This window comes from Xylaria bambusicola (assembly GCF_022495145.1).
Source record: "Xylaria bambusicola strain CBS 139988 unplaced genomic scaffold F5B22scaffold_69, whole genome shotgun sequence".
NCBI lineage: Eukaryota > Fungi > Ascomycota > Sordariomycetes > Xylariales > Xylariaceae > Xylaria > Xylaria bambusicola.
The window spans coordinates 33,800-57,643 of record NW_025953622.1 but is presented as its reverse complement, the minus strand read 5'-3'; the positions used below and the strand labels follow the sequence as shown (position 1 = coordinate 57,643).

General features: G+C 47.8%; 4 protein-coding genes across 4 annotated transcripts; 1 reads left to right on the top strand and 3 right to left on the bottom strand.

Annotated features, from left to right (window-relative positions):
• Window positions 1-122: 122 nt before the first annotated feature.
• F5B22DRAFT_626809 (putative importin 11) lies at window positions 123-4,154 on the bottom strand. The gene is made up of 2 exons (XM_047976276.1): window positions 3,845-4,154; window positions 123-3,746 (listed from the first exon to the last, which is right to left on the bottom strand). The coding sequence occupies exons 1-2, from the start codon at window positions 4,010-4,012 to the stop codon at window positions 801-803; spliced, it is 3,114 nt and encodes a 1,037-aa protein (XP_047825910.1). The 5' UTR covers window positions 4,013-4,154; the 3' UTR covers window positions 123-800.
• Window positions 4,155-5,244: 1,090 nt separating this feature from the next.
• F5B22DRAFT_651470 (Pleckstrin homology domain-containing protein) lies at window positions 5,245-7,030 on the bottom strand (the record flags this gene model as incomplete). Its single annotated transcript, XM_047979467.1, has 3 exons — window positions 5,245-6,486; window positions 6,540-6,738; window positions 6,789-7,030. The coding sequence occupies 3 exons, from the start codon at window positions 7,028-7,030 to the stop codon at window positions 5,245-5,247; spliced, it is 1,683 nt and encodes a 560-aa protein (XP_047825909.1).
• A 10,114-nt stretch (window positions 7,031-17,144) lies between these two features.
• On the top strand, window positions 17,145-20,141 carry F5B22DRAFT_651468 (uncharacterized protein; the record flags this gene model as incomplete). The annotated part of the gene is made up of 4 exons (XM_047979466.1): window positions 17,145-17,684; window positions 17,741-17,929; window positions 17,984-18,302; window positions 18,367-20,141. 4 exons carry the CDS (start codon window positions 17,145-17,147, stop codon window positions 20,139-20,141), a joined length of 2,823 nt encoding a protein of 940 aa, XP_047825908.1.
• Window positions 20,142-21,213: 1,072 nt separating this feature from the next.
• On the bottom strand, window positions 21,214-23,842 carry F5B22DRAFT_626787 (uncharacterized protein). The gene has a single exon (XM_047976275.1). The coding sequence runs from the start codon at window positions 23,350-23,352 to the stop codon at window positions 21,592-21,594; it is 1,761 nt and encodes a 586-aa protein (XP_047825907.1). The 5' UTR covers window positions 23,353-23,842; the 3' UTR covers window positions 21,214-21,591.
• Between the last annotated feature and the right edge of the window lie 2 nt (window positions 23,843-23,844).

The window sequence follows — 23,844 nt, the reverse complement described above, 5'->3', positions numbered from 1 at the left end:
AAGGAATTCCCAAGGAAAAAAAAAAAATTAAAAATAAAAATCCCGCCTGACGAAATAGGATGTTGGTATTGCGTACATGCATCATCTACGTTCTAGAAGATCTGCACAATAGCAGTGCGCTTCTCATATCATTCTTTCCCCGTCTTATCCCCGCCACCGCCTCTGAAAACCGCATCTGCTCTAAAGAACGCAGCCCCTAATACGTCATCTACATCTTAGGTCGGCAGTTAGGTAAGTTCAAAGTGAAAGGGGTTAAGACAAGTAACAAGCTCAATCACAATCACACGATAATACGAGCTCTCAAGCCTAGGTGGGCAAGAAATTAATCGGATTATTTGATTCGGGCTACAGAGAAGGGTAAAAATATTTTATTCGGGATTGATAATATGATGAACTCTTCCCTGTGGTTTCCTACCTATCAAATACGCGGATGGGGGTATGTAGCTCTCATTTCAGCAGACCATGCTAAACACCTAACTCCTCCGCATGCGAAAATGAACCTGCCAGGCGAGACGCCGCCGGACTGTCTATACATGTTATATTTAGCACCTATGTGCCATATGCCACATGCATCCATCGTTTCAAACTCACTAGCTTTATCCATGTTTCTAATTCTCGCTCAAGCCAAGCGCTCTATACCGGCTCTGCGTACTTCATCTAGTTTCTGCCGTCCATCATAGCGCCTTGTCCGAGTAGCCTTAATATCCAAGATCTTTAAGCAGTGGCATTAATGATTTACTGCTTTGCCTAATACTTGAAGTTTTGGGTCTTCGGCCTCGCCTGTCCTTGCTTCTTAAACACTACGATCCAAGCGAGGCAGGCGACCTGTGTTCCAAGTCCTGGAAGCTGGTAAGAACGTCCTTGTCCACATTGGCCAGCCATTCTTGAAATGTCTGCTCGCCAACAACTTGTGCAAGGCCTTGCAGCCTCTCCTTGACGAATACATAGGAGACTACAGTTCGAACCGGGTCTGTATAATATAGTTCGCGCTTCGCATAGTCCTTTTGGGTGTCCCACTCAGTAGAAGGTATCTTTTCAGTGCTATATAGTGCGTCGTGACCGGGGTTATCATCGTCCCAAATCTGACAGATAACACTGGCCCACATAGAGAGATAGTCTTGAAGCTTCCCCAGAACGAGACCACCCATAGGTTGAGGAAGCTCGAGCAGACGTGTGAGACCAAGAAGGTTTAGTTTGAGGCGGTCGGGTTCTGCCATATAATCGAAGCACGAGAACCACTCGATGCTGAGCCAGTCCCAAACACTCTCGATTGGACCTAATGTACTAAGCATCGAAACGAACGTAGATGGGTCTACAACGGCGATTCGCGAGAGGATGGTCAGGTAGCTTGTCAGGGTATAAGGGTCCAGGCGGCTCTGTTTCTTCTTAGGTCCAGAAGTTTGATGAGCCTCATATGCGTCCCGGATTCCTTCGAGCAAGTGTTTCAAGAATCCAATATCCACCATATCTCTCATCAATAGGTGAAATCCTTGATCCCCACCAAGTTGATGAGAAAGTCGCAATGTCATTTCAATGCACTCGGTTGTCAAGGACACCTGGTTGTGACTCTTCATTTCTAGGGACGCTAGAAGTGACTTGAGAAGTGGTTGGCGATAGTGGTCCTCTAGAAGAGACTGGGGGGCTAAGGCTATGTAGCAACCAACAATGTTGATACAGACTTCAGCATGGTTATTTTGGCTTGCTAGCTGTTCGATTACCACGCTAGCAAGACTAAGAATACCCGGAGACAAAGGCGGTGGGCTATTCTGTAAAAGAACGTTCCAAAATTCCAACGCATCGTCAAGAAGGTGAAGAGCACTGTCGCTCCCCTCTTGAGTAGTCTCCGCGATTAGCGGCAACACTAGATGCTGGTATCGTTGGAAGTCACTTCTCATGGAGGAGACGAGGGTTTGCAATATCGCCAAAACTGCTTGCTTCAACATGAAACCAAGGTTACCTGCTGAGCTCCAGATATCGGGTAGTACATTCATGATAAGGTCGCTGAATGGGACGATGGCCGTGTCCATCCGTGAGATAAGACTCCGCAGGGTAACAACAACAGCCAGCTTCGTCTCCTCAGACTCCATTGCCTGCACCAAGTTAATGAGCTCTTTAACAATATCCGGTGCATGGATAGAGAAGTGTTCCTGGTCAAATTCAAACTCATCTACAACCTGTTTGAGCTGTCTTGCAGCCGTGATCCGAACAACAATGTCGTTATGAGGATCTTGAGAGTTAAGGAAATGCTTGAAAATCTCGTAAACTAGTGGTCGTGTTTCTTTCGATATCTTGATTGGTACCCACTGGCTCAAAAGAATGGCGATACGCCGCCGTAGAATCTGGCACATAGGAACCGCCTGGGCTGCATCAGTAGCGATTACCGATTTCAATAAATCATCAAAATCTAAATGGTTTTCCACCAAGGCAGCTGTCAGACCCATGGTTGTATAGACGGCCTCTTTAGTGGTAATACTAGCTTGTGGATCTCGGACTGTGTTGAAGTAGACTAGTAAGGGTTCGAGTAAGAGGTATTTATAGTGTATGAAAAGGTCGAGTAAGAGCCTCTCAGCGCAAGGTCGTACTTCGAACTCATAAGCATTGCCTTGGTTTTCTTCTCGCAATTCCCATTCCTGTGGATCGTCTTCCCAAGCCTCCATGTCCGCTTTTCTGAACACTAAGAGGTGAGTGATGATTGTATGCGCCGCTTGTTGAACAAAATCGTCTGAGAAGAGTTGGGATTTCATAGCTTTTATATCTTCCTGCTGCTCTTGATTATCCTCTTTTGAGCGATACTTAATAGATTGAACAGGTCTGTGCGTCAGTTTGATGCAGGTCCTCATGAGAAGCAGGCCTTTCAAAGCAAGCCTTTCCATCAAAGGCCCCGCAGCCCCCGGCTGGGTGTCGTTTGAGGAGCCGCTGTGGCGAATTCCCTCTGATTGACCAAAAACCAACGAAAATTCAGCGACGAGATTCCAGTACGCACGAACGAGCTCGGAAGATCCGGGCAAAGCAGCGAAACTCGCTGGATGGGAAGATGCCATTTCAATGTGTAGCTTCGTGAACTGTAGAACATGCTTCGCGATAGCCGGGTATCTCTCATTCATGAGGCCGAGCAGTTGTCTAAATTGTGACTGGGAAAAAGTCCAAATTTGCCGGACGGCTTCATCTTTATGGGGAGCTTGATACCCTCCGATCAGAAGACGGCGCAGAATCTTAAAAGCCATTAAGCTATTCTCCATGGCAGCCACAGCGTGTGTCTCATTTCCTTGACCATTGGTACCAAAATCCAGCCATAACCTTGTCTTAGCATCATAGATCTCTGCTAAAACCTGAACTAACTCAGGGGTAACGGCCTGTAAGGCTTTCTGGGATGGCATCAAGCGTGCAGATCCTAACTCCTTCACAATGTGAAGTAAGATTAAAAGAACACCTGCAAGGGACTGGTCGGTATTACTTGATCCCTTAAGCTCACTGATTGTGTATTGTAGAGCATTCGGCCATTCGTTAGGAAAATCGACCCTAACAATCTTGGCCACAACTAAGGCATTATGTAAGGCAAGTTGCGGATCGTGTTCCCCTAGGGTACCGCGGAACAGATTAGACCGAATATTGGCTTTTTCGGCAGGTGGTATAGCATTCTTGTTGGCAACAGAATGGGAGCGCCAGTATTTATCAATACCATTCTTCAGCTGGATAATAGCCAGGAAGCGCATCTCTCGCGGCAAGGTCTTGTCAAGAAACACTTTCTACATCAAGAACAAGCTGGTTAGCTAGGTCCCAAAATGACTGCGATACTTAGAACATGTATGGGAAGATCTCGGCGGCTTGGGAAGATGCACGGTACCTGCAAAGTAGAGTAGAAGTCAGCATGATGCTGCCAGGATGCCAGCTGTTCACCGGCGGCTTGTCGTTGGTGGTGATCCCGAGACGAACTGGCCGACATGAGAGCACGGCACAACTCGACATAGCTGAGGGGGGTTGCCGCCCCAGGTACTTCGATAGCGAAGTTCATGCTGCGATACAACGATCCTATACCGATGGCGTTTCGAAGAGGGAGGACGGAGGGAGAAGAGGAAGAGGGAGAGATGGTGATGGTTGGTGCATGGTCGCATTTGTCCTCTGTGATACTTTTGAGCAAGACGTCGATGGCGGGGTCGTTCACTTAGTTTGGGTACCTAAGGTAGGTAGGTACCTTGCAGCTACCGCCTAGAACAGCTAACCTAGGAAAGCTAGGTACCTCCTCGCGTTTCGCGTTATAGGAGCTATACAACAGGAGCTAGCGCAGGCACCTTAATATCAAATGCTATATTAAAATACCGATGTACTTATTAGCACGTACTTCAACATTCTGAACTGATATCTAACAACCATCACCATACATTCTAGACTTGACAATAGCATGGCTGTTAACTAACAGGAACCCTAAACCAGTGAATGGCCCCGATCTAACTGTATATACAAGTTATGGGCTTGCGGGTTTTTTTTCGGTGAAGTAGCATCCTGTATAAGGACTTCACAAATATCTACGTAAGAAACTACGAAAGAATTTCACCAGATCCGACGCACATATAGTATTGTCTACGAACTAGGCGACGATGCCAGGCACAATACGTCTTTGCTCAGCTTGGCTGGCAAGGCTACAGGCAGAAAAGGGAATGCTTAAGTATAGGCAAACATGTATCTATTAGCTATTATAGATGGCCGAAGCCGACTGGACATACCATAAGTGGCATGGCACAGCCAGACACACAGCAATGAGACTTTCCTGACCTAAGGCTTATACCCCAGCAGGGAGAACTTCCCCATTATGGATCAGCTCTGCTATTTTGAGGGCGTTTTAATCGACAAATCGAGTGTTGATTTCCGACAAAGAATGATGACTTTCAGGGTATACTGGGTATCAGTAGAGTTAGGAAATGTTATGTCGAAAAAGACGTATCTCAGGTCTCCGCCAAGCGAAGCATGCAAAATCAAAGCGTATAAAACAAATCATGATCCACCTCTTAACATCGGAGCTCTAATCCATGCTTTGCTTGTGGCATTCGTTCGAAAGATGGATTGCCGAACCAAGGTAAGAAGATGGGGGTATCAGCTCAGAACCAATCTTGGCAGGGTATCTTGAAATGCAGATTCCGTTCCCGACCGACCCAACAAGATGGTGTATCTCTGTAATGAAAATCATTAGGTGCCACGACAACAAGGTCCATGGTCACATTTATCCACGCCCCTGGCGCGAGTCGCACTCTATGCGGCGGCGGTCACAGGGGCAGGAGCTGCTGCGGCAGGCTTCTCAACAGGTGTCTCCTCGAGGACCGACACAGGAGCAGGCTCCTCAACTTTAGTTTCCTCAGTCTTTGCATCAGCCGCAACCTCTGCAGCGGGTTCGGAAGCACCCTCGGCATTGTCAGCTGGTTTGTCTTCAGCAGGCGTCTCCTCGGCAACCTTCTCCGCTGACTTCTCGGCGGGCTTGCTCTTCTTGACCGTCTGGCGCAGCTTGGAGAAGAAAGGTGTAGACTTCTTCTCACCCTCTTCATCGGAAGAGGCCTTCTCCTTCTTGCCAAAGGCGAAGGGCAATGAAGACTTCCTCTTGTCACTCTTCACTTCCTTCTTTGTCTCTCCGTTAGTAGCCGGTGCGGCTTCAGCAGCCTCAGTCGAAGCCTCAGCAGGCGAAGCCACCTCAGCAGTCAAAGGCTCAGTTGTCTCAACGGCAGGGATGACAGGCGCGGTCTCAGCAACTGGGGCCTCAGTAGCAACAGGAGCGTCCTCCTTCGCAGGAGTGCTAGGTACAGACTCGGACTCAACCTTCTTCTTGCCAAACGAAAGGCCACTGAAAAGGCTGGCACGCTTCGTAGGAGCAGGCTTAGCAGCTTCTTTGGTGTCCTTGACCTCCTCGGCGGGGGCGGGAGTAGCGTCAGTTGCAGCAACCTCAGCGGGCTGAGCAGTGGCCTCGGCCTCAGTAGCTTCGATAATTTGCTCAATAGGAGTAGTCTCAGTTGCAGCAGCAGTTCCCTCAGCCTCGGCAGGCTTATCCTCGGCAGGAGTCTCCTTCTTAGCCTCGTCCTTCTTGCCTAGGAAGTTACCAAAGATGGATGCTCGCTTGCGACTGGCAGAGCGACGCTTAGGCTCCTCTTTCTTCTCTTCCTTCTTTTCTTCTTTCGCTTCCTCCTTCTCCTCTTCCTTAGCCTCCTTGGCCTCCTCAGCGGCCTCGGCTGGCGTGTCCTCTTTGGGAGCTTCAGCAACGGCGGCAGCCGGCTTCTCTTCCTTCTTGGCGGCTGGTGCTGGTTTCAGAGACTCCAAAGTCTGCTTGTAGGTTTCGGATTCTGTCACAGTAGTCGCCAATTCTTTGGCCTCGGCAATCTTGAGCTTGATCTGCTCAACCCAGTTATCGCGGTCAGCAGTGGTGGGCGCCTTGAATGTGTGCTTGTGACCCTTGGCAGTGAAATGGAACTTGTGAGAGCCTTCGGTAGCGGGTTCAGATGCTTCGGACTAATCATGTTTGTTAGCTTATGCGGTGTTTGATTTTCAGCTATTCAACATACCAACTGAATAACACCAGTAGGAGTAGTCTTGTCAGAGTCCTTGCCAAAGAACAATAGACCCTTTCCGGTTTCAGCAGCCCACGAAACTACATGGTGTCCAACATCACTGGCCTTCTCGTGCTTAAGGTAGGTGGCGAGCTTCTCTTTTTCTACGGAATCAGATCCGAACCAGAAGTGATTCTTAGCGTATAGCAAATTCCTATACTTGGTCAGTCGTCTGCTCCAGAATAGAACTCATATATATCATACTTGGGGAAGTTAGCTGGAGCACCCTTGTGCTCGAGCGTGCCGGCTTCGATAGGCTTGACCTCCTCCTTGGCCTCCTCAGCAGCGGCGGGTGTCTCCTCCGCAGGTGCAGCAGTCTCAACAGCCGGGGTGTCCTCGGCGGGCTTGTCTTCAGCAGGCTTCGACTCGGCCACAGGCTCCACGACGGGTTCCGCGACGGCAGGTGTTGTCTCAGGGACGGCAACGGGCTTCTGTTCCTCGGCCATTGTAGTGTATTGGGTATCGAAAACAGAAAAGTATGGGTATCACAAATGGGTATCAAAAAAGAGGAAAAATGAAAGCAATTAGCAGTACTCTACCAAAGCTCAAAGTATCTCCGACTCTGTCTGACGAATCTAGCGTCGTTTGGTAGGTGGCTGTTGATTAATAGGGCTGACTAGGTACTGTGACAAGGCGATGAGGGTGAAGCTCGCAGTGTCTGTGTGGACGGAAGTGGGAAAAGAAGGAAGAGGAGAAAGAGGGTGGCAGCTTCTGCCAGGTCGTATTTATCATCTGTCTCGTGATTAGGAGAGGGAGGGAGGGAGGACAAGGGAGGCCGACACCCGGAAAACCACACCAACACCATCGGCCCCTACTCCAGAGTACCTACGTAGTACGTATCCCTACAGTAGTCGGTACCTGCTACGGTAGGTGCATGTTTCCCTGCCTGCTACGCTGCCGGGTGACCTGTGGCACTACCTAGGTACCTACTACTATTACTTCACTACTACATACCTCACTAGGTACATACTACCTATTTCACTACTACAGTACATTCTGTACTATACGGTAGGTAGGTAGGTACAATACCCATGCGGTGGGCAACAAGGTCACGGCAGCAGGTCCTCGCACAGAGCACCGAAGATACAGGCAAATAAAGCATGCCTAGGTTCTGTAAGTCATCGACGTGTGTCGAACTCATCCACCATCCAAACAAGCCCTTTGCACACACTTAAGGGTTCGAGGTACAAGCACATACATTGGATGCATGCCACAGCCCGCCCGCGCGCTGCTGTGACTCGATGTACCCTCGTGTACCTGGCACCTACATTAGCACATACTACAGGGGGAGCTCATACGAGAGCGTGCACCGAGAAGCTTGGTGCGACAGGGATAGCAGCAGCAATTTGCACTAGTTAATGTGGGGGCACTGGCGGGCGCATTCGCTAGGCGGGTCTCACAACGCCCTGACCCCTGTCATCTGCCCTGCCACTAAAAAATCAAACCAGTCTATCCCCACTAGAGCAATATCCGCCGCCTATCGCAGCCCGTGGGCCCCTTCCCGATGCGGAAATATCGCTTAAGCTGCTAAGGAACGGTCAGAGAACGGTCTGAACGGTGTCCAAGGGGCGGAAGCGTGAGAGGGGGAAGATGGAAACCCTCATTTCATGCATATTGCCCTTCCCTCCCCCCCTTTACGACTTTACGACTTTCAGGTCCTGTTACGGTTAGACGCTTGTCAATAGGCCCATGCAGTCTAGCCCTGTCCTAAAAGTCTGACTACCGAAATATCCACAGGTCCCTTGCTCCAATCCGGTTATCTACCACTTCCAAGCTTGTGCTATCACAGACAGAACCAACCCAGTACCAACCCAGCTTCTGAAAACTTCTTCTGCATCGACGCATTTTTGTTTGTTCTTTCGGTTGACTGGTTACAGGATATTTATTAGCCCCGCTGGTGTTTTTTTTTTTCTCCTCTATCCGTAGAGAGGGGCTTGATTCCGATAGGTAGCGCAGAGTAGCGATCTCTAAAGTCCCCAAAACCGAACCCTTGGAAGCTTGAGATCTTCGTCGCCCCCTGAAGGACTCTTTTGTTTTAGCCAGCACAAAGCAAACGGCCTCAAGTCATTTCAGATACCTACGTACCTGTACAGCCGGTCAGTACCGACAAAGGCGAGCACTCGGGTTGATGCCCTGTCATTGTCTTCTCAGGCGTCTTTTGACGCAAGATGTCATGTGTAATTACCACATGATGACACTATCTTAGATAGCGTACACTAGTACGTACAATTCCATCTAAACCATATAGCATCTAAAGTAGTGGCATATGCGGCACTAGTACTAGAAACATAGCGTATCTCAAGACGTTGTCTTGCAATTTTCTTAGCCGCCGTTCCAGATTGCTAACCTCAAATGGTCATTAATCCAGATGAGTTGGCTGCTACTTACATTGCATACTTACAGACTACACGCGGACAGATCTTTGATATCTTGGCTAGCCATACCTATATTGACTGCTTCATTGGTCTTCAGCACGCCCGTCAACAAATTGGTAGGCGCTGGCCCTCCTTACCTTTAGTGGATTGCACACAGTATGTAAGTATGACACACCTTCCCCCTTCTTCGTCAATAGATGGAATATGCTGCGATCAAGATCGAGGGGCTCGTTAATAGTATCCAGTTTATTATCCCTATCAATACCTCCAGCATTCCCCTTAAAACCTCCTAATAAGTCTCCAAATACACGGCTATGGATATTGTGTATCTACTATGTAGATCGACAGGTTAAAAGATCAACTTTTAATGATGGAGTAAAGTGGACTGCCAACGGTTAGGTTACCAAGCAACGATCACCGGCATACTGGTATCAGATGTTTCGCCTCTTGCCGAACGAAAGCACTCCAACTCCCAAAGAAAAGGAGAGCAGAGCACAATGCTGAGTACAGCTGCACATGTACTTAAGTAGAACATTACGCTTTAAGTACTGTATTGTTGTCGAAGAGCCACTGTGATAGTTCCCAGTTTCATACTGCGATATGAAGTACTCAGTACGCGTACATAGTATGTGCAGTTTAGGGGGCATCATGGGTTTTCACAACGATAGTGCACTTAAACGTGTTTTAGCCATCTGTGCCACTGTCGTCGATCGATCGAGTACCATTACTGCCCATGTATATGGTACTTGTAGGTAGGTAGTTTCGTCTTCTTCTACGGCATATCCACCCTCTTCAATGCACGATGTTCCTCATTCATGCTCACACTGCTTCTTCTTATGCTCTCGCCTCATCAAGGGTTTAACACCCGTCTACAATTTCACACGCAGCAGCATTGTAAATATTCTTCACAGGCACATTAATGTGCAGTAGCATAGGCATGAACGACATCATGTAGCCAAGAGATTCTTATATATGAATATGCCACGATGCTGTAGTTAATACAATAAGAGTATCTACTCAGAGATCCCTATAGTAGTACACATTGTGCTGTGAGCTTACCAGAAAAGGCAATCGAAGGGGAGACGGAGAGAAAATTTTGAAGGGAAATAATAATAACTAAGAGTACCGAGACCACCCCTCCTATTATCCTTCATACACACTATTGGTTGTCAGGTCGCAAATTACGGTAGAGTCGACCTGGCCTCTAAACCGCCGGCAGTCCTCCGCCAGAGTCTGCCTACTCTGGCCTACCAAAATCTGCCAAAGGTCAAATACACATACTATGTAAGTAAGTAAGTAAAAGACACCCCGAAGAACACATTGTTGACATGCATGGGCTAGTCCCGTCTAGCCTAATATGTCCAGAAATAAAATGAGGGTTGCATGCGAGGTGGGTCTCCGTCCCCAATCATCGCCCACCCGGCTGCTCAACCGTCGATCGCCAACGAAATTAGAGGAGGACCCCTCGAAATTACCTACCACGATACCAGTGGATGTGGATGATGGATAGATTGCTACACTACTGTTATGGTAGGTATCAAAATTTTTACCCTTCGGAATCACGAGTGTGATGAAGCTGCAGTAGTTGTGCGATGATCCAATGCTTTTACACACCAATGCGCTACAGATCTATCTCCATACCGAGTACTGTAAGTAGGTAGACGTTCGACTTACTCTACACACCGCCGCCTATCCCCCCCTCTCTCTCTGTACTCTTCAGAGTACAGACTAAGTAGTATATCTATCTCCTCTGGGACACCGTTCGCTACACCCACCTCTCTAATTCAATCATGTGGCACAGACTCGACACCACCTCCGGTGAGTGGACCTGCCGTTATCGAACTTACGTCGCCAGTTTTATGAGCTGGTTGTTTGGCGGCTAGGCACTATTTCAGCCCTGACAGGAGGGTGGTGTTTAATCGTGTGAATGGTGGCTCTCGGTTTACCTAATATCAAACGTTTCCTGCCGCCAAGTTTATGCCGTTGATCATCTACACACAGTAAGTAGGATGGCTTACGGGCCTTAATCAACTATCTACTGTAGCAGACCTATATTCTGCATTGTAGTGCAAGTTTAGCGAGCTACACGATAAAACAGGGTTATCCATGGCTTAACTTACATGCAGATACGCACATACAGAGGTAGATACATATGTAGGTCGTCAAGGTAGGTAATGTACTCTCCTACCCGTCGTACGAAGGCAGCTCGGCAGGTAGGTAACTTATTTGCCATCTAGAGGAAAATAAACTGTGTTACTTGGTCTTCTCAAGGTGGTCATATGAAGGCCCCCATCCTATCCCACGGCCCCCACCGCAGCTTCGACGGGTAAATTATCACTGCGAACTTGTATAGGTATAAGTACTTCCCTATTACAAGGATAGCCGTCGCCCGAGGCAGGGTGAAGGACATTTTGACAACACTGATGAATGAAGATTTTCTGACCGGTAAATCGACAGTTGGAAGTTTATTGTTAAGCCGACTCCAAGGTCGAGGGGGGGGAGAAAAAAATGTTATGCCTATCGTTCGATTCTTGTTTCAGCGGCTACACAAACGCATGACCAAGATTGATGCTGCCAGAATGGCTACCTAGGTTTGGCCATTCCTCCAATAGTCATATAATACAGACAGGCACTAAATCGTTGCCAGCAAGATCCCTGTTGCCATTCTTCGCCACCGCGCTACCTACACCTCACTGCCGACGCCCTACAAACATTCCCGGCAGGTAGATTTACCTGCTGTGCCTCGCGTACACCTACCAGAACCTACCTACCTACTCTTGCTGGTGTCATGGCGGCCACAGCTAGCCAGTGAATATACTACATATATATACTATGTACGCATCATATCAGACAGCATTCAGGTTAGTTGAGGCATCTGTTCGGTAGGCAGTTTGGCCTGCCTACAGGAGGCGTGCCTTGCTGTAAACCTGCCACAAACTCTAATATGCTTGCCTGATTGCTTTGGGCATGTTTATCCTTTGTGGCGAGATATCGAGACAAGACGGCTAAAAACAGCACTTTGTAGGACGGTCCTCGCTGCACATTACTTCGAGGTCACCTAGTATACAGGCGTACACTACTTTGCTAGGGGGAGTGCCTACCTACCTACCTGTAGGCCTCTCTGCATCGGCTATGAAAACTCAGATCGGATTCAAGACCGGCATCGGCGCTGAATGTTGAAGAATCAACCGACATTTTCCGCCTACCGAGACTATTTTGGTGACAGGAAAATGTCGTCGTGACTCATGATACACTTACGATAGATACACTTGCGATATAAATATACATTCACCTACCTACCTGATCAGTAATTCGTCGAGCAGTACGATGTGTTTATTTCATCTAGATATCTTCCATTATGTGTCACGGATGAGAGTATCAGTATGTGGTGGTTCGGTTACCTACTGCAGTACCTGGTAAACTGCGTGTCTCAAAACCCCGTGTCGCCTGTCTGTCTGTCATTCTGTCATACAGGGTTCTTTTGACAGGAGTGGTATTTATTGCGAACCTAGCTCTTTCCAATGCCAAACGTAGCTACTATGCAGTTAATCTTCAAGAGGTCGAGTTCACGCAGTTCAGAATGCATTCAATCATGATTCGCCGTCAGCAAACCTATGTGTAAATACCTACAATAACTGCATGCGTTACCCCATCCACCACGTTTTCGTTAATTTAGCTTGCCTGACTGCCTGCCTCCTGTGATGTACATAGTGCAGTGTGGTACGCATTGTAGATTGTAGGTAGCTATCGCAGAAGTGCGCAGAAACTACCCCTCATCCCCATCCCCCCAACAGCAATGTGTGTCACACGGCTTCTCTCTCGATACACACGCCGTCCAGTCGGCGCGAAGGATCCATCTTGCTCGTCTTGGAGGGCACCCAGAGGGAGCCTAAGAGGGGGCTAGCTTAGCTTCCAGGCCGTTAGCCAAGAATCGTCATTGTGTGATGCCCACCAAGCATGTCTCACCAGATCTGCGCAGCATGTCTTTTGGCATTTCACATGCGTCACATGCGCGGTGAAATGCTCCCCCCTCCAGAAAAAGGCCGTTATCAGTACCTACAGCAGTACTACGGTAATTCCAACTAGGCACCTCACCTACCTACCTACCTACCACAGACGCACAGAAGATATCTCCAATCTGACTGACTCACGGACGCCTTCCGGAGAGCGCAGGTACCTGACCCTACGAAGTAAGCAGATCGTCGCCAACCCCTCTCATCTCTTGCAAGCCCTCAAGCGTTTTGTTGTCGCCAAGGACTCCCTGGGTTGCTTCTCCGCGTCATGCCCGCATTCAGAACCTTCGGGATGCCAAAAGCCCCTCTGTAGCTAGCCACGTTGGACATTCAGAGGAACCATTCTGCATTCCTCATACATCGTTTTTCAGTATGAACCTCTACTTAGTGTTCACGAGGTTGCAGGCTGTTCGCATACCTGAGCATTTGAAACAATGGGTATAATATACCTAACCCCCTCTTGGAGGGATATCAATAAGAATCACGAACAGACCTCAATATCCCACAAATTCCACCCCTCATTATTCAGTTCATCGCTGTCTTACAGTAGCGAGGAGTAGCATCCTACCCGGTGAGTGGTTAGCCTATCGCCCTACTGACATGACTGGATCCTTGGGGCACGCGACCAGATCCCACCATTCACCCTCCCACACTTTGACGCCACTATCCCCATCCAGCCAATCTTGTTATCGAGCATCAGGTTTCGAAGACTGTTTTTCTACCACGAAGTATGATCCTTTCGCAGGTGGGCAAGGCCAAAATCCGAAGCCCCGCGTAGCCCGCGCCCTGCAGATCATTATGTCTGGGCATAGAAGAAGAGTCCTTGCCATTCGCTACCCCTCTCTCTGCATCCAATACTATGTATGTCGAGCTCAAGGCCCTATTTCTATCTGCTGCAACGGCTTTGAATGGGGCGTTCTCGCATAATCATGCGGGTCAATATGGGCAGAGTAGGTTTTACCATAGATAGGCACACTTGTGACGCTGTGGTACCGAACCCATTTATGCCTACTTAATCTATATGTAGATAAATCGAGCCCCCAGAATGGCGTCATGGGATCACGGGTACAGTAAATATTCCTCCAGGCCCTAGGAGCGTTGGGGAGAGAGAGACGGTAGGAATCATACCAGTACCATCATCATCACACTCTGCCATCTCATGAGATAGGCACCATTCGACGCAAAAGGCGGTAAGTCGCAGCTCGGTACGAAGAAGTATACTTGTTACGACTATTGACCGGGATCTGCGCGGTTATGCTGCATCTGGGGCTACAATACGCAGATACCGCTTCACCAACTTCTGCACCAAGTCTATCATTAGATCGGACGACTCTGCGGTTCCATGCGAAAACTGCTCGACAAATTTCGATGAAAAGCCGTCTAGCCATATAGCAGTACTGCCCACATACTTACAACTACCTAGGTATTTGTGATATGCGGATTAGTCATCCAGCTTTCTCAAGTTACATTGCACAACAATCGGATTGTTCCCTCAAACGCCGGATTCTGGCCGGACTCAAGCCGGGCATTTTCCCAAACACCAACCGGCTACTTACAGAGGCAGTGGCATAAACACTGCTGCATGAGACGGTAGTTTGCATCCGCTCCATTTCCGGCCTTCCACACCTGGACGAAATGCTGGACATGCTACGTCGATCAGATTATGTAATCAGCAGCTCCAGTTTTGACCTCTTAACTCACATACAGGTACAGGTAGGCACTACCACCGCACCTATTTCTCAGTTGCAAACTTGCTGAGTGTATTTTTTAACGAGATATCGAGCCTGATTGCATAGATAAATCGGTTGATCTTCACCCTCGGCGTCGACTATCGTGGCCTTGCCACCTAATGAAAGAAACGACATGTAATCCTTGGTGGTACCTAGCCGGGGTCAGTTTTTTAACCATACTGATTATCATGTCAAGGTCATCTAATTCCAGAGAATTGCCCTACAGTATTCGCGAGATAATAGTAAGTTCAGTACAATACAAATTCGTAGCTGAGGAAGTAGCGGAATTGTTGCTATGCCCGCATTGCCTCAGAACTGTGCCCTCACACCCCACAGCATCAAGTATAGATTTCATCGCTCGATTACAACCATCTGCTATCTTTTACTGGTTTTATATTCACAATCTTGGTCTCTTTTGGGGAAGGTTTCCATTCCCGGCTGTAGTGCCCTAGATGCCATGCACTTTTGTCAAAGACTTGAAAGGCTGCTTGCTACGTTGCATAATCCTTCCACGGTCTCTGTGCTTTTCTGACACTCCTTATGATATAAGTTCATTGCGCCATCTTTCTGAAGAGTCTGGAACGAGACAACTAAGGCACGCAATATTATACATACTACCTTTTCAATCTTCATGCATAGACGCTTTGGACTTCTGTAGACCGGTTGCAGAGGGATGAAAGAACTATCATTGCTCTTTCTCATTCGGCTTATTGGATAGATTGTGTCTTGTAGTAATTTTATCCCGGGGTTTCGGCGCACCTTCTCCGTGTAGGATGAATTTGACGAACCACTCTCTTGTGCTACCAGAACCTCCAAAGAGATTCAAACTAGGCAGTGCCTCAGGCATCCATATTTGACCTACTAACTGCCGCCTCACTTGCTATGACTGAAAAATTCTTTCCGGCCAAACTGTCTCGGTAGTTGACTGAAACTGAACAAGGCAAGCAGCGATGAGTTCTGGTTCTACTCGAGATAAGATTTTTCATTATGAGATTATATATATGACTTGTATTTGATAATCTAGGCATTCGTTACCGATCATAGCAAGAAACCATTGATATGTGTCTTGCATACGGGAAGGAAGTATTGCAACCCAGAAACCTGTTCCGCGGCTACTGATATCCCAATCAATGCTACTACAACATCTTCTAAGCCTCATCCTGGAACTCATTTAAGCAATGTTATTCTGAGCTTTCCTACACGTCTGCCACAAGTTAGGCAGGCACTCATATCACTATTTCCAGCTCCTTCCACCATATCATAGATGGCCTTTGGTAGCTTTAACAGAAACATATAGGGACAAGAACCGCCATACATCAAGTCTATACGCACTGTTACCTCACATCAAGGTAAGTGAATGGAGGAAACGCATCTGCTAGCTACACATTCGCACCTCCGTGTTCACTCCGAGCAACACCTAATAGACATATCGGATGTTACTGAGCGCACTCTAGATCAGTGATACACAGGTTCTATTTACTCACTCTACTCTCTGTGCCTACTTGCCCTCGGATGATCGAGAAGGCCCTGGCTTTTGCCCGTTTCCTTCTACGTTGGTTCCTAATCACTTATCACATCAGTACCACCCTGATAGATTCAACAATAAACACGACCGTGTCTTGATTTTACACTACGACGTGAGCTTTCTCGGCAATCCAGGTTACTGAGATCCCAGACCGGCATCACTATCGTTGATGGTATGTAATGGTAGGCTAAGAGTTGCTTACATGAAACCCATCGCAAGCCCACCACCGAGACAATTTCACCTATTTAAACTACTTTCTATTCAAATCACCATCTGTCTCCCTCTCATACATCAATAGATTAAACTTCAGAGTAGCGGAGCTCACACTAAGGTTTTCGGTGGCCTTTAACTTTTCGATCCTCACTAGCTGCATCTTTTATTCTTGTTGGCTGAACTTAATCAACTGCCATAGGTTCCTCGTCCAGCATATTTCTTCCCATGTTGTTGTTTACTTGACCACCCTCCTTTCTACATCTTTACAACTTTCTCCTCAACTAAACACGAATATCACCAGCGCGCACCGCGACTTCACAACTCCCGCGTCGCAACTACTAAGTCTGAAAACAATCTACTCGGCTAGCTTGACAAAGTAAGTAGAGTAGTTACTTAACAGAGAACTGATATGCGGTTAGCGCAGTCGCGTACACCTTGTGCCTCCCTTACACTGTTCCCCTCAACCTCGGATTCTTGTCATAGCCATCCGCGTATTGAGCTCATCATTTACCTTCTTTCATCATACGGGACATCTTTCATAAACCTTGTCACCCGGTTGTTGCATCTTATAACCTCGGTGTTGCTGTTCCTGCCTCTTCTGGCGCCCTTGCTATCTTAAACAGGCATCCGGACTAACATCTACTAAGATAGCTTAAGAAACACGCCTTATCGAATAGCTTCATCTTTGCCTTCGGTCTATCAAGATGCCTCGTCCCAATAGATTCCGGGATAACGTCGATGACCGATCAATCCCCTGCCGACTAGGAAACTCTTCTAACTCAACAACTCGCTCAGAGGCTTCGTCCAACTTGAGCACCGAGCTTTTCTCTAAAGAGTTGAAAGCGCCCCGTTCTAACAGGTTCCGGGACAAAGTCAATGACCGCGCTATCCCCTGCCGTCTAGAGAGCTCCTGTGGCTCAGCAAGATCCTTAGAGGCATCGCCTAACTTGACTACTGCACTTTTCTCCAAAGAGCTAAAGCCACCCCGGGAATTTGGAAGCTTATCCGTAATTCACAAGAAGCCTCGGGGGCCAACGCCTCGTGATGGCGAACATAATTTCATCTTCGTTAGACCGGAGTCCGATGCACCGGGCAAACCCGGCATCAATGATGCAATAAACCACCCTGGCTTTGAAGCATACTACAACTTCGAAGGACGCAAAATCGACGAGCTCTCAGCAAATGAGAAAAGAACACTCGAAATGGCCATACATTATCCGAATATTCGAGGCGGTATCATGAAGGTAAGAAAACATACGGTTTTGACCTGCTGTGTGTTCTCTCTAATGGTTGCTCACAGGCCCCCTTATATTTCCGCGCGATGTCGTTCGCCCAGCCCCAAACGAAGCAGTCCGACTTGCTCTGTCAAGTCTTTGGTACTACTGAGCTTTTCGACGGTATCGTCAGCCATATCATTCCTCGAATTGGAGACCTCACCAATCTGTGCCGAACATCACAATTCATGGCAAACAGGGTGCAAGCCTTTTGGGTATGAAACTTGTACTATTTCAGTATCACTAGCTAAGCACTAATCACCATCTAGATGCATCTAGATGCGACGGGCAACGACTTCTTGAAGTGGGATGAAAGATCACTGGCGGATGTACGCGGTGTGGAAGCGGAAAAGGAAGAACAGCGCAGGTCGCGGACTGAAGTAACGGGCAATGGCTTCAAGAGAGACATAAAGGAGACCCAGACACAGTTTTTCTCGCCAAGTGTCATAATTTCTCCCGTTCGTCCCCAGACCCAAGGCCCCCAGAGGGAGGTGATCTCCAACAGGGCTGGATATCCCCTAACATCGAGCGTCGAAGAATACAAGCAAACAGCTTTTGCGACTAGCCTAACAGCTCACTACAAGATGTGTATGTCTTCGGACTTTTTGTTCTGTACGCTGCTAAGAAGTTTTGCTAACGATCTGGTTTCTAGTGCACCTTGTTTTCTTGAATGGTCAACACATCAAGCATTTAATGCTTCATAGTATGCCGTGGATAGATCTCAGAGCACTTCGAAGCATCATCCCCCAGATGGTAAAGCTAGAAGTATTAGGCATCCACCAGTGCTTCCTTTTGACTCTAGGCGACACACAGCCATTATTACAAACCATCAACGCTATCAATGATGAGCGTGCAAAACAAAGTCATCCACATGTCGCCATCGACTTCACCCCTTTCTATTACAAGGGGCCTCCTTACAAATCGGATGGCACTGGACATATCGGCGAATATGGTATTGTTCCCGAAGAAAAAGATTGGCTCGACTCTCACAAAGCTATTACAGCTCAGTTGCTGGGCATCCGAGACCTGTGTCACAAGGGTGGTCACGACCTTTTCACCCCTGGTACTGGATTCAGGGCGTTTCTCGACAGGCTCCCAGTCCGTACAATGTCGAGTATCCTCAAATGCATTGAGGCAATCCACGACTATAAAGCCAAAAAGTACCACTCCGGAGTTGGTGTGCCCCAATGGTGTACATCTGGCACTCACTACTCTCACGGTGACGACATGCTCCCGTTGATCTCGGAGGATATGAAGCATGCGATGGAAGTTACCCTATTTCAAGACCTCATCGTTGCCTGTAATGGCCGTGAGATGCTCCAGGAGCAACTCAAAGACTTGATCATACTGCGTGGAAAGGTCAAGCTAACGCATTGCGTTGAATGCAATCAAGACATGCCCGCCTCTTTCTTCATGGCAAACGTCCTGGCGCGCCGGGAGAGCGACATACTTTGTCATGGTTGCCAGCTGACACGCTATCTTTCAAAACATAACTTTCGTTTATACAAAGAACGACGCGCGCTCACAGAAAAAATATTCATGAGCAAAGACTTCACACAGTTGCCTCTCACGAGAGTACTCAGGAACATCTCCAAACATGGCAAAAAGAGTGAGCATGGTCAGAAAACCCCTTGTAGGCCCGGCATGGTCGACCTGAAATTCTTCAAGGAAGCAGCGATGTTGTGGAACGACTTCACCATCGCAATACCCGAGCTTTTGAAAGACAGCCGTAGCGCAATCGATATGATTGACGATATGTATGGCGGGCTCTCCTATGACGATAAACTCCAGATATCGGCGAGGAGGAATGAACTCGAGCGTGATGTATCGCGGCTAGAGTTTGAGCTGGGCATCAATCAACGGAACCAGACGGGACTTAGCGGATCGTTAGAACGCGTATGCCGCAGCTGGGAACTGGATATACGCGATTACCGGGCTGAACTAGCCATTGAGAAGGATGGCTTTTCCAATCTTGCCCCAATACCGATTTTCAACTTCAGAAGCAACGTTGCCTCGATGCTTGGCAGCTCAGGTGGACTGCCTGAGTATTGGAATGTACATCATGACCCCGATGAAAACGACACACCGGCTACTAGCCCAACGGACTCGCTTGCTACCCCCATATCTTCAGTCATCACCGCAACTGAAGCTGGTGATCAGCAACCCAGTCTCACACCCCCAAGCAGCAACGACAGCTCCTACAAGCGGCCAGATAGTCCTGATAGCTCTATATCATCGCGACTTCTCGACAACAGCCAGATCGAGGCAATTCAGCAGACGCCGCCACTATTGCCGGCTGTCGTGATTTCCACGCCATGCCCTACCAGCCCGCGGCCGAGGAACAGGATCCTGCGTATTATATTCTCAACGCCCAGTGCCACCACACCAGCGTCTCAAAACAGCACTGCTTCTGAACGGGGCAAGTAGCCTTGGGCTGACTTCAGCGCGGTTCCTCGCAAAAGACCGTCACTTGAGATGGAAGAACCAACGATCTAAGTGGTCTTCCTACTAGCTTTCTATCTATCTGTATCAGTTCACAAACGGTGCCTCTCGCCTGAATTTCTCAATACGCGCTGCTATCGACGACATATATCATGCTCGCGCTCAGCAACACATGCACGACCCCGAATTACGAAACGACGCCGACCCCAAAGCTTTCATCATCTCTACGCAGCTACGACGCGATCTGAGCGATATACCCAAAGCACAATTACTATGATTTTTTTTTTTTTTCTCTTTGGCTCTTCCAACTTTCCTCTTCTTGCCCATCCACATCCACACAGACAGATGCTGCATTATACGGATCAATCTGCTTAGTGGGGGCCGAATCTTTTCGATTTTAACGATTTTTCATCTCGATGCTTATTTTGTCATCATCTTCTACGGCGATATACGGACGGCGCCAATCATCACCAAAAAAGAAAAATACAGAAGGGGGGAGCACCACTTCACGTGCGTCCAATGGTGGATCATTTTTTTTACAACTATTGCAATCACCTTCAAATCAGGGAAGGGTGAAGAGGACAGACGATGACGCGGAACGAGTTATGATTTCGCACCATCTATAATAATATTGTGCTGGGCTGCGCCGATTCTCGATCCTGGACGATCGAGATTGTCGCACAGCATACATGCGTTGATTTCTCAAGGGTTTAAATGGAATATGCGACGACGAATATGATGACGATGGAGGAATATATGGGATGAGCGCTGGTCTAAGGACTATATTATGGCAGGACATGGTGCATGGGAAAAGGCGTACGGACAGGGTCGAGCGATGCTTTTATGCGATGGGTTCCTATGATGATGCTGTAGATTTGAAATCTCAGTTTCTTTTCTGAGGATCTCATCGAGGGCTAGGCACTGTATGCAAAAGGGGAAAGTTATACTATGGATCCTGCGCGTTGCAGGGGACGGGGTTCGGGCGTTGCATTATGCTAGGCGAGGAAAATGAAAGTTTTTTCACGTCGAAATCTCAGTATCTTTTTTTTCTCGTAATGTGGGTGACATGATCAATTCTGATGCAAATGATGCTAAGTCTATGATACTCCTATTTGTAAAACTCCTTGCTAGTAGTTGCAAATTGGGTAAATGGATATATCATTGTCCAAGTTTGAATGCCCTCGGCTCCTTTGGGCATTAGACCCTGGAAATATCAGAGATGTGACGGCTTAACTGATGTTGTGATGAGTAGGGAAAACCGCTAAGGGAGGATGGACGTGTATGATTAATAATTGTATCGAATAGCCAGGGTATGACCGTAAATGCCATAGCTACCTCATTGATAAACAGTATTAATGGTGTACTGGTTGGCTATTTCTATATCTAACGGAAGTCGTCTAATACACATATGTAATAATGATATACACGGCGAAACCTAGGAGCTCTTGGCGACTTGAGAAAGCGAGACAACATTCTTCAAATTGCCAAAGGAAAGGGTTTCACTAATCCTGGCCGCGCCAGAAAACAACATGATGAGTCGGTCAACACCACAGCCCCATCCGCCAGTTGGAGGAAGACCGCTTTGGAGAGCCTGTACATAACTCTCGTCTACTTCACCTGGTCCTTCCTCACAGGCTACCATAGTTCTGGTTTTGGATTCTACCTGAAGTTCGAATTTTCGACGTTGTTCAAAGGGGTCGTTCTCTTCCTCATACATGTTAGCTATCTCGCGACCTTCGATGAACAACTCGGCACGCGCGGAGACAAGTTGACCTGTCTTGGGGCAAATGAACGATTTTGAGAGAGGCGACATGCAAGCAGGTTGGTGTATAATGAATAATGGCTGAGACAACGATGCATCCTCGAGATAGGTCACAGCTAGATGATCCAAAAGTTTGTTAAGCGACATTCCTGAAATGTCCAATGAGGGGTGGTGCTCTGTAAGTAGGCTGGTAAGCTCTTCCAGAGCACTAGGTTTCGATAAATCAGGGAAATGGAAACCGAGACTATCTTCAAGTGCAGGGATGAATTCGACCTGGCTCCACTGGCCGTCCGGCATCGAAAATTGGGGTTTCTGAAGAGACGTCAGGCGGGTCGCTATGGCTTGATTAACATCATGGTGGAGGCGGGTGATGAGGCTTTCTGTCATTTGAATCAAATCTTTTAGGTTGAAGTAAGCTGAGTAGAATTCGCAACTGGTAAATTCCGGGTTATGTGTTGTATCGATGCCTTCGTTTCGAAAGGACGGACCTATTTCGAAGACTTTATCGTTACCGCCAACGATCAGTCGTTTGAGCCAAAGCTCTGGGGCAATCCGCAGTGCTAATTGTTTCTCGGATAAAGCTGTTGTGGTCAAAAATGGCCGTGCCATGGCTCCGCCAGCGGAGTCAGCTAAGATAGGAGTCTGAACTTCGAGAAAATCATGCTCATGCAAAAACTCCCGCATGGACTTGATAACTTGAGAGCGAAGTCGGAGGATGTCAGAAGTCCGTGGATTGACAAGCAAGTCAACATGTCTGTTCAAGACTTTGGTCTCCTCATTAGTCAGCTTTTCTGGGAGGGGTGAGAGAGCTGGGCTGAGAATAGTAGGGAGCTCGAGTGCCCTTAATGTTAATTCCCCGGTCTTTGTCCGAATAGTTGTGCCTGTGATTGAGACAATATCTCCACGACACAATGGATGGAGGGCGTTTCTGAAAACTTCAGAGTTCAAAGATGGCGAAGCGAGACTGCCCAAGTGCACCATGACTTGCACTTGTTGATATCCGCCTAGAATATTCATGAAAACCAACTTGGATCCAGACCGTCTTATTGACATGATCCTGCCTTCTAGTGTGATGCTCTCTGAGGGTGGGGTTGATACTTCATCCCGGAACTTCTCACGAAAAGCCGGTATCGTCATTCGGTCAGCCTTGTGATCTAGCCTGGGAAATCGGAGAACGTCATAATCTTGAAGCTTATGGACACGTTGTTGGATCGTGTCTGAATGGGCAGCTGCAGTTGCTACTTCAGATTCGCTGCTCATGAATCGCCTCACCCCGGTAATCTGGGATACATCATTGTTTTGTGTAGTACGTGAGATGGACCTGGGATGTGCCCTTGTACACGACGCAAAGAGCCGCGAATATGCCGCCCTGTTAGCTGGTGGCAGTCCGAACAGGTACGGGCGCAAGAATCGTAGATATTGCGTGTTTTCCATCCCAATGACCCTTGACGAGTTAGCCTTGTTGCCGGATTACACCTAACATGAAGAAGATTGTATGATAAAGGGAGAGATCAGATAGGCTGGCACAGTGAGATCAAGCACCACAAATATGGTGTCAGTCGCAACGGTTCTTAAAAAGCAATATCATCATATTATGGGGGCGAGTGTGAAGAAGATATACTGACTTACTTCTCACAGAGATAGTAGACTCTCTGCAGAGCCTCTGACTTCAGACAAGTGATCTAGATTTGCTCATTCCCTTTCTCACTGTAGTTTGGTCTAGAAAGTTTGAATGCTATGAAATGATGGGATTTTATTCAGAAGTAAAAAGATCTAAGATTGGGGTATGATAAAACAATGTAATTGCCCTCTAATTATTCTAATAAATTCCCCCCCTAAGATCGAGAGTAGAAGAAAGATTCGCTACCTAAGCAGGAAAAAAAAGCACGCTTCGGTACTAGGCGGCTAATGCTCTAAATGCCCTAT

What these genes read in the sequence shown, in the direction of transcription:
- F5B22DRAFT_626809 (XM_047976276.1), bottom strand. Translation starts at nt 4,012, where the DNA reads ATGAACTTCGCTATCGAAGTACCTGGGGCGGCAACCCCCCTCAGCTAT. An exon ending in ACTTCTACTCTACTTTGCAG is followed by an intron (nt 3,747 to 3,844) that starts GTACCGTGCATC and finishes TTCTTGATGTAG; the next exon opens with AAAGTGTTTCTTGACAAGAC.
- F5B22DRAFT_626787 (XM_047976275.1), bottom strand. Translation starts at nt 23,352, where the DNA reads ATGGAAAACACGCAATATCTACGATTCTTGCGCCCGTACCTGTTCGGA.